Source organism: Rattus norvegicus, chromosome 4 (assembly GCF_036323735.1).
Source record: "Rattus norvegicus strain BN/NHsdMcwi chromosome 4, GRCr8, whole genome shotgun sequence".
In the NCBI taxonomy this organism is placed as follows: domain Eukaryota; kingdom Metazoa; phylum Chordata; class Mammalia; order Rodentia; family Muridae; genus Rattus; species Rattus norvegicus.
Window position 1 is genome coordinate 171467773 of NC_086022.1, and position 15007 is coordinate 171482779.

The 15007-nt window shown below is 46.4% G+C and overlaps 1 protein-coding gene across 2 annotated transcripts; it reads right to left on the reverse strand.

Moving 5' to 3' along the window:
* Positions 1-642: 642 nt before the first annotated feature.
* On the reverse strand, positions 643-14663 carry Art4 (ADP-ribosyltransferase 4). 2 transcript variants are annotated; one of them, XM_039107699.2, is made up of 3 exons: positions 13763-14663; positions 10991-11687; positions 643-5154 (listed from the first exon to the last, which is right to left on the reverse strand). In XM_039107699.2, the coding sequence occupies exons 1-3, from the start codon at positions 13859-13861 to the stop codon at positions 5042-5044; spliced, it is 909 nt and encodes a 302-aa protein (XP_038963627.1). In that variant the 5' UTR covers positions 13862-14663; the 3' UTR covers positions 643-5041. The 2 variants fall into 2 exon arrangements, with proteins under 2 accessions (XP_038963627.1, NP_001166980.1); NM_001173509.1 differs by having other exon boundaries at positions 3762-5154; positions 10991-11699; positions 13763-14096.
* Positions 14664-15007: the final 344 nt, after the last annotated feature.

Here is a 15007-nt window from a genome sequence, read left to right on the forward strand (position 1 = left end):
CTCCCCCTTCCCTCCCACTATACATCCTACAACCTGGGTCAAATGCTGCCTCCATCCAAAGCTTCCTGGTTCCTCAGGGCATCGTTTGCTTGGATTCTCACAAACATAAGACGGGTGTTTGTAGTGGCACAAGATTTGGCTCCATCTCACTTCCTATTTTATATTTTTTCCTTTCTAAACTTGCTACGCTGTTCAAAATGCTCTTCATGAGACTTAGCCAGAGAATGAAGCCTCTGTTGAGCTTTTTTGAGACTTCCTTTGTCAATGAAATTAATAAAAATCTCTTTACTTTAGCCTCAGGTAGACTTTTCAGACAAGGGCAAAAAGCAGCCACATTTTTCGCCAAAATACCACAAAAACAATCTTTACGCCATATTCTGAAATTCTTCTCCTCAGAAACCTCTGTGGGTCAGCACAGTTCAAATTACTCCCAGTAACAAAGTCTTCCACATTCCTGCTAGGATGGCCCATTAAGCCCCATTTAAAGCATTCCACCCCTTTCCAAATCCCAAGTCCCAAAATCTGCATTCTTCCAAAGAAAAGCATGATCAGGCCTATCACTGTAGTACCCCAGTCTCTGGTACCACCTTCTGTCTTAGTTAGGGTTTTACTGCTGTGAACAGACACCATGACCAAAGCAAGTCTTATAAAAGGCAATATTTAATGAGGGCTGGCTTACAGGTTCAGAGGTTCAGTCCATTATCATCAAGTCAGGAGCGTGGCAGCATCCAGGCAGGCATGGTGCAGGAGGAGCTGAGAGTTCTACATCTCCATATGAAGGATGCTAGTGGAAGATTCACTTCCAGGAAGCTAGGGTGAGGGTCTTAAACCCACACCCTCAGTGACACAGCGACTACAACAAGGCCACTCCCTAGGCCGACCGTATACAAACCATCACAGTGTTCCTTTCTTTTGATATTCCTCTTGTGGCTTGTTTTTAAATTTCTTCTCAGAGCTTACAAATTTATGAGAGACCTATTCAAGTATATTCAACTTTTGAAAGTTAAAAAAAGAAAAGAACTACTGCTGTGTATGTGTGATTGTGAGCATGCCCTTGGTATACGTTTGGTGGTTAGAAGGTAACCTTTGGAAGCTGGTTTCCCCTCCCACCTTGTGTTTACAGCAAGGTCCTTCTTGGTGTTTCTGTTCAGCTGGCCTCCCATGGGCTTCATGGCAGGTCTTCAGTCTCTGTTTCCCATCTCACTGTGGAAGCACTAGGACTGCAGATGTGCGTGACTCTTCCCACGCGCTCCTCAGACCAAATCCGGGTCATTAAGTTGTGCAGCGAGCACCTTTGCCCTCAGAACCATCTCGCCCACCCTATTCTTACCATCTAACCCCTGATGCTTTGCATATCCCACAGATCAATAAATGTATGTATATGGCACAATAAAAGAAATATATGACAGGTGTTGGGTGCCTTCTTTTCCTGCAATGTCATTTCACTGTTACCTCTCCAGGGCTCACTGCAAAGCTGTCCCCTAGGTAGCTACCAAAGACCCTGTGCAAAGATTGACGGGAATTATTTGTGGAAATTCTTGTTCATTGTGCCGGAGAGTTTTATATTCATCTGAGGAGGAAACCTCAGCCAACCATGCCTCTGTAAGATTGTACCGTAGGCAATGCCTGCAGAGCGTTTTCTTTAAGTGATTGATGAGGGAGGACCCAGACCGAGCTACGCCATTCCTATTCTCATGGTCCTAGACTCTATAAGAGAGCAAACCAAGTAAACTCTACAGGCCAGTAAGCAGCACTCCTCCGTGGCCTCCGCATCAGCTCCTGCCTCCAGGTTCCTGCCCTGCTTGAGTTCCTGTCCTGACTTCCTTAGGTGATAGAGTGCTGTGGAAGCCAAATAAACCCTTTCCTCCCCAAGTTGCTTTGCTCACAGTGTTTTGTTGCAGCAATAGAAACCCCACCTAAGACAGCCCTGGCAGTCTGGGATTCCCCACTGTGGATAGACGGCATGTTGAAGGCTGAACATCCAATAGGTGGTTTACATCTCTAGCTGTTCATTCTGTTTCTTGGATTGTAGCACAGCCCCTCCCATACCTCTCTCTGGGGCACAAGAGTTGGTTTCCATTTCTGCTACTTTTTATCTCCTTCTCCTTCAAGGGGCAAGAGTGGCACGTGTAGGTAGTGAGAGCTCAAAAGCACAAAGCTGCCCCCCCCAGACTCCTCCCTCCATTAGCCTCAGTAGCAGGCCTTTGGAGATCAGGTCTGCTTGTACACTGTGTACTTCCGGAGGGAAAGTGTGGGAAATGTTTCCAGTTCTGAATTTTGGTAGTTTATATTCCGTATCTCCTAGTGCACAATGAAGCTGAGATATTTTGGTAGTCATTGATGATCAGCTTTTCCGTATTCTCGCCTTGGCTCTTGGCTTCCACACATAGCCTCCCCGACAACAGATACTTTTCTATACAGGCTTGAAATAAAGCTTTCCATTTAGTCAATACAGCAGCATGTAGGATGATGTCATTATGCTGGTGAAGGCAGGTACAAAATAGAATGAGGCCTGTCATTGGACAAGAAAGAAGGGTGGGCAGGCGAAAAGTTTTAGAGAGGAGGAGGAGGAGACTGGAGCAAGGAGAGAAGGAGGAGCAGCCGAGAGAACATGGAGGCAGATGTTAAAATTCCACTCTGTACATTTAAGGTTGTTATGAATATTCTTAAGGGATGGATGTGTACAGGGCTTTGTGTGTCTAGGTGGGCAATTATATCTTATCAATTGGATCAGAGGTTGTTGTGCTGTGTGTTCTTTCATGTGGTGATCTAATTGAATTTCAGAGAGTATGTGATGACTGGAGACACTGGGCCACCACGAAATTAGGTTGTGTATGTCTGGCATGGTGGCAACCTGCCTTGGGAACTAGCTAGGTAGAGAGATTGTCACCGGGCTCAGAGAGAAGCCATCGGCAGTGTGATATGGGATGGAGCAAAGCGGGTGAGAGGCTTTGCTGACTGAGATGAAGAGATCAAACAGATCTCTTGGGTCATTATGGTGTCAGACCTAGAGCAGGATAAAAGACAGCAATTTTTATAATTTTACAGCAACAGTAGCATGCCTAAATCCCATTTTTTAATAATGTTTTGGGGACATGCATGTAGGAACTTGTTTCAGGTATGGATGAAGTTTTTATTAACCAGTAGAATGCCTTGGTCATAAGACAGGGTGCCTACAAATGACCTCACTGGGTCAGCCTGTCACAGAGAGGGAGGAAAGAAAGAATGGAGAGTCAGAGGTGCCAGCTCCTGAGGCTACATAACAGGTAGTCATCTGTCCTGCATCTGGACCTCAATCATGCCACACGGCTGCATCCCAAGCCCACAGAAAGAGACGTTGGAACTGCTCTATCCCCTTATGGGTGCAAGCAATACCCTCACTCCCCCCTGTGAAGAGCCTTTCCTGGCCCCAGGTACCCCTTTCCCTCAGGAGTGTCTGTCCCACCCTGTTCTGGAATAAACAATCAGGTCTGTTGAGATAAGGCTCCAGTTTCTTTTTCTGTCTCTCTCTACTGCTTAAGCATTCCCACACTAACACATCCTCTCTCTCTCTCTCTCTGGTTCCCATGCGTGTCTTCTGTTTTGTGAGCACACTGATCCGATCTTGAAAGCTAATAAAAATCTCTGGAGAAAGGTCGTTTGCCTCTCTGCTGGCTCTTCATTGATTTGTTACTACTTGGGGTCACCGATTTCAAAAGCAAACAGTGGGAGTCTGCTCACCCGAACCTCTCCAATTGCTTAGATAGAAAACATAGCCTACATCGCACCAGCACGGACATCATTTATTAACTCATGCAACCAAGACGCTGACTGTACGGTTCCGGCACGGTTCGCACTAGAGGCTCATCGCGCACTCTGGCCTGTCTTCTCTCTGTTTCGTAGCGCTGCCTCCATTGAGTTGGTTTCTCAGGGAGGCAAATTCTTCTTTCTTGGTGGTGAGATAGCTGCCAGCAACTCTGAGTGCCCATGTGCGCTGCTTTTGTAATCACTCAAAGGAGAGATTCTGACTGCTGCACTCCTAAAATGAATTTCAGAAACATACCCTGACTCTTTGTTCAGCAGCCCTGGCACCAGCAGCAGCAGCAGCGGTCGCAGCAGCAGGACTCCATCCCCTTCATCCCTGTCATCATTGTTTTCATCAAAGCCATGAAAGCTAACATGGTTGCTCTGGATCTGTTTTGAGCCCTTGGCATTAAAAATGTGTGTATTAATGTTTTTATGTGGGCGCGTGTAAAAGCTCACATGTACATGCATGCACATATGTATGGAGGCCAGAAGTCATTGAGAGTCCTCCTCGGATTGTCATTTCGTCATGGATCTCTGGCCAAATAATGGGCAAGCAAGTGTGGCCCTTGGGGACCTTGAATGGGTAAGACAGAGGCACGGAGGGAAGGACAAATGGACAGCCAAGGATGCCGCCATGCTCAGCTTTCAGTCATCGTGTGGTAACAGCCTTTTCCAGGTCTGGCTGAGTGGCTGCAGGAGAGTGGTCCTTTGTGAGGTTCCTGTGGAGGGCAGAGCAAAGACAGGTCTGTGTAGGGCGATGCCTTCTCAGAGCAGGGATTTCTGCCCTTGTCTGTCTGCACTCCCATCTCCTCTCCCGTAAGCACTAAGGGCTCCTCTCACTGAGCACTAAGAGCTTACTGTGTTTTGAATGTCTCATGTGTTGAGTACTTTGTCTCCGGTTGGTGGCATTATTTTTCCTGGCTGTGGAATCTTTCAGGAGGTGGAGTCTGGCTGGAGGAAGTGAGTCACAAGGGGCAGCATGTCTTGAGGTTTGATATCCTGCCCCATATCTGCTTCTGTAGTTCTTGGTGCTTCTGATACCAAACCTTTCTGGCTCTGGTGTTCTGTACGTTTAGAAGTCAAGTGAAGCTCTCCTCCTGGTCTTGGTGACAGCTATTGGGTAAAGTAGCCGACATAGACACCTTTAGGTAGGGATTTCAGACTTTTCTCTCTCACTAGTCTTCTGTGGTATGGTGGGAAGTGTGAGCCTCAGACTCTGGTAGCAAAATAGGAGCGAAAAGTTTAAATAGTTCCTTTAAAAGGGAGCCGGTAGATTCCTATGCTCTCTGCTTTTGGACGAGATAAGGACACTGACCAAACAGAGGCAAAGAACAACCATTGGAGCAGGGGTGCACTTCTTGCTGGAAGCTGTGAAAAGCAAAGAAGACACAACTTAGAGAGGAGCTCGGTGACAGAGATTTTTAAACATCCATCTTTTAAGTAGTGAGTGCTGGGACATGGCCTCAACCCTCCCACGTAGGTGCCAGAAGCCAGTGGTTCTCTGTAGACCAGACTGTTTACCTAGCAAGTTTAAGGCCAGCCAGGGCTACACAGTGAGGCAGTGAATCAGAAGTATGTATGTGTTTATGTATGTATGTATGTACATATGCATGTATGTATTATCTTTGTATGTATGAATGTATATATGTATGTGTGTATGTATCAATGTATGTATGCATGCACATATGCATGTATGTATTATCTTTGTATGTATGAATGTATATATGTATGTGTGCATGTATGAATGCATGTATGAATGTATGTATGTACAAATATATGTATTTATGAATGAATGTATGTATGAATGAATGTATGTATGTATGAATGTATGTATGTATGAATGTATGTATGTATGAATGAATGTATGTATGTATGAATGTATGTATGAATGTATATATGAATGTATGTATTTATGTATGAATGAATATATGTATGTATTATGTATGAATACATATATGTATGCATGATGTATGAATGCGTGTTTGTATGAATGTATATATATGTATGAATGTATGTATGTGTGCATAAATGTATGTATGTATGTTGGAGTTGAGTCTCACTCCAGTTCTGGCTGGTCTGGAAGTTGCTATGGAGACAGGTAGCCTCTACCTCACAGAGATCCACCTACCCCTGCGTCTTGTGTATAATCCGACTGTACTTTGAAATACACAAGTACCGGTGCCCATGTAGGTGGTTGTGAGCCCCCCGTAATGTGTGCTGGGAACTGAACTGCGTTCCTCTACAGGAGCTGCAGTGGCTCTTAACTGAAGAGCTCGCTCACCAGCCCCAGCAGCAGAGAATTGTCTTTGGAAAGTAGCTCATTTCTTCCCTGACCTAATGCAACGGCCCTCCAATGGAAACCTTTGACGTCAGTTCCTTTTAAAATCCCAAAGAACTCTCTATGGGGTTGGAATGCAAATGCCCTGCCGGCTCTGTTCTTGCATTCAGTCTCCTGCGGGTGGTGCTGTACGCTAACCCTTACTGGGTGCAGCCTTGGTGGAAGAATTGCTCACTGGAGGCGGGCCCTATTTCTTGTCTGCTTCCTGTTTCCTGTAGACTCGCCTGTCAAGGGTCTTCCCCCCTGTGATGAACTGCACCACCTCAAGCATGAGCCAAAATAAACCCTTGGTCCCTCAAGGCACTGCCACGGTATGAAGATGAGGAACCAAGCAGGGTCCTCTTTGGTTTCCTGACTCAGTTATTTGCATATGATGAGAACAGAGAGAGACTTGTTCAGGCCCTGGCACCAGCGGCAGTCACAACAGCACCACTCCATCCCCTTCATCCCTGTCACCATCATCCTTCTATCACTGCATGAAAGCTAACATGGTTATTCTCCATTTGTTTGAGCCCTTGGCATTAAAAATGTATTAACATTTCTATGTGGGTGCATGTAAAAGTGCACATGTACATGCATGCACATATGTGTGGAGGCCAGAGGTCACTGAGTGTCTTCCTCTATCATACTCCACATTATTATTATTATTATTATTATTATTTATTTATTTATTTATTTATTTATTTATTTATTTATTTATTTGAGACAGTATCTCCCTGACCCTGGAGTTAACTGGTTGGCTATCATGGCTGTCTGTTCACCCTGGGTTCCACCTGTCACTTCCTGTCCCCGTTCAGTGCTATGTTTATACATGTGTGTAACCACACCTGATTTTTTTGTATGTGTGTGTGTGTCTCAACTTGACACAACTAAACTCATCAGAGAGGAAGAAGCCTCAGTTGAGGAAATGCCTCCACGAGATCCAGCAGGTAAGGCATTTTCTCCATTAGTGATCAGTGTGGGAAGGTCCAGCCTGTGGTGGGATCATCCTTGGCCCAGTGGTCCTGAGTTCGGTAAGAAAGCAAGCTGAGCAAGCCTTGGGGAGCAAAGTTAGTCAGCAGCACCCCTCCATGGCCTTTCATCAGCTCCTGCCTCTAAGACCCTGCCCTGTGTGAGTTCCTGTTCTGTTTGACTCCATTTATTTGTTTGTTTGTTTGTTTGTTTGTTTGTTTTTCCGGAGCTGAGGACCGAGCCCAGGGCCTTGCACTTGCTAGGCAAGTGCTGTACCACCGAGCTAAACCCCCAACCCGTGACTCCCTTTAATAACGAACAGCGAGATGGAGGCGTAAGCTGATTAAACCCCTTTCTCCCCAGCTGACTTACTGTCTGTTCTTGGTGTTTTGTAGAAGCAGTAGGAACCTGGACTACAACAACCTGGCTGCTGGCCATCCCCACTCGGGTGCTCTAGCTTGTGTAGCCCGGGATTTACTGGCTCAGTCACCCAGCCTCCCACAACATCTGTTAGCTTACTCAGTCCTCACAACAAACTTACAGGGTACTTATTTTCCTTGTCTTCATTTTGTAATTGATAAAATTGTAGCTGAGAGCTGTGACTGTCACAGGTGTGGTGAAGACAGAGGTCTGTGAATGCCACAGGTGTAGTGCATGCAGTGGACAGGGATGTCACAGGTGTAGTGCAGGCAGACGGATGTCAATGTCACAGGTGTGGAGCAGGTGGCAGGCAGAAGGATGTCACTGACACGGGTGTGGTGCAGGCAGAGGGATATCAATGTCACAGGTGTGGTGCAGGCAGAGGGATGTCAATGTCACAGGTGTGGTGCAGGCAGAGGGATGTCAATGTCACAGGTGTGGTGCAGGCAGAGGGATGTCAATGTCACAGGTGTGGTGCAGGCAGAGGGATGTCAATGTCACAGGTGTGGTGCAGGCAGAGGGATGTCAATGTCACAGGTGTGGTACAGGCAGAGGGATGTCAATGTCACAGGTGTGGTGCAGGTGGCAGGCAGAGGGATGTCACTGTCACAGGTGTGGTGCAGGTGTCAGGAAGAGGGATGTCAATGTCACAGGTGTGGTGCAGGTGGCAGGCAGAGGGATGTCACTGTCACAGGTGTGGTGCAGGTGTCAGGAAGAGGGATGTCACTGTCACAGGTGTGGTGCAGGTGTCAGGAAGAGGGATATCACTGTCACAGGTGTGGTGCAGGTGTCAGGAAGAGGGATGTCAATGTCACAGGTGTGGTGCAGGCAGAGGGATGTCAATGTCACAGGTGTAGTGAAGACAGAGGTCTGTGAATGCCACAGGTGTAGTACATGCAGTGGACAGGGATGTCACAGGTGTGTGCGGGCAGACGGATGTCAATGTCACAGGTGTGGTGCAGGCAGAGGGATGTCACTGTCACAGGTGTGTGCGGGCAGGGGCAATGTCCTTTAGGCTGATTCCCCCTTGGGAGGCTCTTTCCTTAGATACTTCTATGACTAACTCTCCTCCCGCCCCCTTTACTCAGTGTTACTTTCTCTGGTGCTTTCCCAATGGCCCACCTTAACACAGCAACCATCCCACACGGCATCCCCAGCCCCTGGTCCTGCTCGGTTCTGTTCCTAGCACCTGCTACCTCTTCCTCTGCGGCTCCTTTCGTTCTCTCACTGGCTGGGCCATCTCTCCAGCCCCAATTTTTTTTTTTAAGATTTACTTATTTATTTTATATGTATGAGCACACTGTTGCTGTCACCAGAAGAGGGCATCAGATCCCATTACAGATGGTTACGAGCCACCATGTGGTTTTCTGGGAATTGAACTCAGGACCCCTGGAAGAGCAGTCAGTGCTCTTAACCACTGAGCCATCTCTCCAGCCCCCAGTTTTGTATTTTTTTAAATGCCATGCTACCAGATTAAATTAGCTTTTCCTTCCTGTTCATCTTTAGAATATTCCCTAGGAAAAAGTAGGCACTGAAAATGTAGAGCTTCTCTTTCCGTGTCTGTCTCTGACCTCTCTGTCAGTCTCACTAAAGCACATGTTTATACTATTAAGTCATTAGCCGTCCTTCATATGCAAAGGCCTTCCCAGTTTCTTGCTTCTGTTTGAGCAGGTAGTGGACACGTAGGTCCTGTCACGTCATTGCCACAGCAGACTAACCAGCTCAGGGGCTCAGGCATCCTCACAAGCTGCTGACCCTGACTCCATTCACTCACTTTTAACTCAGGTCAGATTCTATTACTGGTTCTTTCAGACTGGGACTCAGCCTAGAGTTCACTATGTACTCCAGGCTGGCCTTGGACTTGCAACAATCCTCCCACCTCAGCCTCTCTCTCCTAGTGTCAGGATTACAATCATAAGACAGAATAAACCACTCTACCCACTCCCCGAGACAGTCACTCTACTTCAGGGTCAGTGGTGCAGCACATGTTAAGAGAAGGTATTTCTTCTCACCGGAATCTTCAGTGTATGTTCAAAAGATAACTTTCTTTTTCAAGAGTAGCAACAGGCACAGAGGCTAAACCCCTCCCCCAAGGCCACAACACCATGGTTTGTCACTGGCAAAGGTCATAGGTAAAACTAAGTTGCTACAAACAGTGCCTGTGTTTTTCTAGAACGCATGCCAAGAATTTTGATGATCTGAAACATTTTTGACATAAATCCTTCTTTGTAAATCCAGTGATAAAGAGCAGTGTGTGTGTGTGTGTGTGTGTGTGTGTGTGTGTGTGTGTGTGTGTTTGGCACACATATTGTTTTGCTGAAAGAAACCACTTAAGGGAGAAAAACAAACTAACATTAGTTGGCATACTCTGAACCTTTTAAGAAACATGAAAACACGTTGCTATGGTAACCAGTATAGGTCATGTGAGGGACAACAGAATAATTAGGGAGGACAGGGCAGTGTAGAATAATTAAAATGTTTCATTTTCATATTTCCTCCTTTGAATCTCCTTTTGCTACCAGTTTGAGCTCTTGGCTTGCTTCTGAATGGTCAACTCCCTGGCACTTGGAACTTGGGTGGCAGTCAAGGCTTATTAAAAGTCTATGTTTTCCATGTAATACAGAATGTAAAATCATCAATTTTACTTTTAATGACTTTTTTCTCATCAAGTGTGCTATGAAAATTGTACATGAAGTATTTCAGAAATGTCACCACTCATAAACTAGATTGAGTCTCAATCTGAGTAGCAAGATGAAATCTTGTGTAATTTTGGTCTGTCCCTAGTGGGACGCCACATGTCCTTTCTTCCAGGGTTTCCACCTAGTATATGCTACCTGCCCAGGCCATTCCTCTCATGTCTTCTCACATTACAGCAAGGAGAGGCAGTAAGCTACAATAAGGTAGTTTGGGGTAGGGAGAGTGACCATTTAAAATACTTTGGCTTATTATAAATTCAATTTTATCATAGGTGTGTATATATAGGCAAAAACATCATATATGTAGAGTTTTGTAGTGCCTAGGTTTACAACCACCTCCTGGGTCACTGGAACGCAGCTCAATGGATAGGGACCCAATGTCCACTGCAGAGACTCTTTCTTTTAAAAGGAAGAAGAGGGTGGGACTTGAAGCAGAAAGTAAACTTAGTTGGTCAGTTTCATTGCCACTTGGGGCCAGTTTCCCTGTCTTCAACTCTCCTACTCTGAGCCCACTCAAGAAAAAAAAAAACAAATAAAAATTCCTTCTATAGGGCTGGAGAGATGGCTCAGTGGTTAAGAGCACTGACTGCTCTTCCAGAGGTCCTGAGTTCACTTCCCAGCAACCACATGGTGGCTCACAACCATCTGTAATGAGATCTGGTGCCCTCTTCTGCAGTCACATATGCAGGCAGAATGCTGTACATAAAATAATTAAATAAATCTTTAAAAAAAATCCCTTCTATAAATGAAGGTGGTTTCTGGTTCTCACACGTACAGATCCAATTCAGAGCAAGCTCACCTTTCAGCAGCTGGCAGTTGTACCTGCTCACGTTCCCAGCAGACCGCAAGTTTATCAAATCTCCTTTGAGGCTGCAGTTCTTACTCACGACTTCAAATAACTCATAGGGAGGGATCAAGACTTCCTTCCTGAGAGAGAAGTCTTGCACGGAGGCGCCCAGACAAGTGAAAATGGTAAACAGTGTTTGGTTTCCAGACACCTGTGTCTCCTCCTTCAGCAGGGAGGCAGAGAGGAACTGGCCAAATCGAACGGTAGAACCCACATTGGCTTCGATGTTCACGTCCTTCATCCTGTGGTGTACCCTGTAACACGGACTGCCGTTCTTGGTAGAGCTCTCTTTCCTCAGCAGCTGGATGGCTGAGGTGAGGTAGTAGTGCAGATACTTGAAGTGGAATGACTGTCTGTACTGCCCAGGAGACCCCGAAGCCCTGGTCATGGCCTTGGCGAAGTCAGAGCTCACGTTGAGATTCAAGGTGAAAACCAAGATGGCCACAGCGTGCACAGGAGTCATGCTCTCAGGGAGGGACGTTGCCTGGTTCAGCCAGGTTAGGTGGGCTTTTTGCCACGCCCTGGAGTAATACTTATGAGTGTCTATCTCCCTCACGAAATAGTCTCCTTGATTTAGCTCCTCCAGCACCTGTTTGCTACAGCCTCGGTACTGATCATCGAAGGAACCCGGTGTCAAGTCCACGTCGACCTTAAGAGCAGCCTGAGAGAAGAAGAAATCTTGGTTTGCATGAGTGAAATCAGATGGGAATGAGGTTGCAGATGTTTGTGCCTTACAAGTGCTGGCTGAAGTACTTCACTCGGAATGATCAAGCTGCGGCTATCATAGTGACTCCATGCTAGGCTTGGAATAATAATAATAATAATAATAATAATAATAATAATAATAATAATATGGAAAGCTCCAAGACTCATCTCCCCAGGGAGGAAGCGTTCTCTGTCATAGAACTCACGAAACTCGAAACTCCGTATCTGAGTTTGTTGACAGTAAAGCACTTACCTCATGGTTTGACTACACTTTCTACTTCCTACAGTTTCCTCCCCCTCATGGTCTCTCCTGGGTGTCAGAAAGCATAAAGAGCCGGGTGTGGTGGCTCATGCCTATAACCCTAGCACTTAGACGGCCAAAACAGGAGAATTGCTATGCGTTTGAACAAGCCTGACTACATGGTGAGTTAAAGGATGGCCTGCACTGCAGTGTGGGACCCTGTGCCAGCCCACCCACCCCACAGACTGAAAGCAACCTTATGTTCATAGATACACTTTTAACTGTATATCCTGCTGTGTGTGCGCATACACACGGAAGGCAGGGGTCAGTGACATGGTTCTTTCTCCATTGTTCTCCACTTAACTTTTAGAGACAAGGTCCTGCCCCGAGCCAGGAATTTGGCAGTTTAGCTGAGTGGTCAGCTAGTGCTCTCCGGAGCTCCAGGGATCTGCCTGTCTTATCTCTGCAACCCTTTCCCACTGCTCATGCTGGGTTTCCAGATGCGCGTTCCCTGACTCCTGGATATTATATGTACTCCGGGGACCCAAACTCAGGGCCTCACGCTTGTGCATCAAGCACTTTAACCACCAAACCATCTTTCCAGCCACCCTAAATTAAATCTTTCAACTCTATTGAAGAACAACCTTGAATGATAAGTAGCATTAGGTTTTCTAAGAGAGACTTCAGTAAATAACCTTCTTGCCGACTTCAATTCTGGGGGGTTGGGGGTGAGGAAAGGAGGAGGAAAAATACAGTAAATAAGGAAGCTGAGGTATCACCTTCTTCCTTAATTAGGCCCTGGGGGCCCGCATACCTCTGAGCCTGGTGGCAAGTTGACCTCAGAGTAAATTCCAGAGCCTGTCAGACCTGTCTCCCCAGTTGCTAGCAGTACAGGACTGAGGCCTCTCAGGTAAGGACTTGTCCTGGGGGAAAGCACTTATGCCACAGACATAAGGCTACCCAGGCTCCAGGGTGGAGAGCATCATGGAACCCCATGCTTGCAGCTATGCTTCCAATGCTCATGGAGAAAGCAGTCTTTCCAGGGGAGCAGAGTGAGTAAAAGGTGGGACCTTGCCTAGGAAAGCCCCTCTTTGGTACGGAGGGGCTTGGAAAGGGCACTCCCTTGGGAGTGGGGAAACAGTTGAGTCTTGCCTAGGGAGTGCTGAAACGAAGCTGGAGACTTGAAAAGAGGCTCACTGGCTTTCCTCAGCTCATCAGTAGTAGCATCACCCATGCTGTCCAGTTGCATACAATCTAGGTTCGATTTTAAAGACTGATTGAATGATGTTAACTAGTACATCAGATTTTAAAACAAGCTTTCATTAATCCAAGCCAAGAATCACATTCGGTCAAATATCAAAATGAACTCCAACACATGTTGCCAGATCTCAAATATTTCCTGTATTATCCATTATCTTAGCTTATTTTAATATATATATATATCTTAAATTATCTTTATATCTTTAAAATTAGAATACTCCAAACGTGTGCTCCCTGTATAAAAGTTTCAAGTCAAATAGCTTACTGCACATTATTTGTCCTGTAGAAACAGTATTTTAATACTTAAAAGAATCAGCAAAATAACTCAATGGCACATCTATCATGCCAGATTTATGACATAAATTTAAATTTTTTTATAGCAATTATTCCCATCACTCTTTACTAACATTATTTCCTCTTAATTGCCAGTGGTTACGTTCTTATCACTTAGGTGGCCACCAGGTGACTCTCCTATTGGTGCGTTGATCACGCAAGATCCACTTCTCCATAGCCCCTACCTCAGCGCTCCCCGCCGGTGTCTGCTGGACCCAGAGCAACAGCAGCAGCAGCGGCAGCAGCAGCAGAGTGAGCTGCCCTCCTGGAAACCACAGCGCCATTCTTCTGTCTGAAGTACTTGGTAGCCGTGTTCTCTTAGATCTACTGGTTAGTGGGCAGCTGTGGTGGTTTGTGTCAGCAGCCTCGTCCCTGAATACACTCTAGAATCCTCCTCCGGCTTTTCCCCTTCCGTCTGTGTCTGAGCTTCTGCTCTTGCCGAAACTATGACTTCTGTTGAATATCAACAACCCACGACAGCTTCCTCCAAGGTAGACGTCTCGCTCCTTTGAAAGGCTGAAGTCTCCGCGAAAGGGCCAGATGTGCGCGCACACAATGGTTTTTAGTTTAGAGAAGGTGAAAACCCTCCTCTGTCTAGTCCGCTTCCAGGGGAATGCCAAGGGTCTGTTCAGGGTCAGGCTGAGCAATTCAGCCTTGGCTTTCCCAGAATGGCAAGAATAGGCATGTTCCAGGAGTACGTGGGGCCAAGTCCGGTTATCTGTGGAGCCCCAGGCCTTCACTGAGCAACAGCAGTGGCATGTGCAGCGCAGCTGGGGAGATGCGATCTTAAGGTGGACCCGTGTCAGGCTCGCCTGGGGCAGCTGATAGCCCTGTCCGGGATGATTGCCCTCCGCAGGAAGCACGGGCTTTAAAAGTTGTAGGTTTTTGCTGCTTCTCCACTGTGTGTTTGAAACATCCTCATCTGGAGACGGTGGCTGTTGGATTCACAGTTTTGAATATATATTTCTTCTGGGAGCTTCAGGTTTTCTATCTATTGTATTCTGGGGTGAGTCTCCCAGGCGTGTGGAAGCGCGAACATCCACTGTTAAGCACATTTCCTGCTCAAGTCTGGATGCCCTTCCACTGCTCCCGACCTTTCAGAGTCTGCTCGCTCACAGATGTTGTTTATGTTTCCTACGTCTTATCTATCTGTGACGAGAAACCAAATTCCGTTCTTGGAAATCGTGGTCCTGCTTTCTTTTTACCCCATTAAATATTGGTCTGTCTGAAGTCTCTGAAGACCGCACAGTGTGTCTCCCTCATTAGCAGAAGCTCAGAATACAGAGAGAATCATAAAAGAAGTGTTAACTATCCAAAACCCATTGCCTGGAGAGAGCCACTATTTTGATTTACATTTTAGCTTTACACCCACCACTCACAAACACACACGCACACGCACACACACACACAGAGAGAGAGAGAGAGCAGAA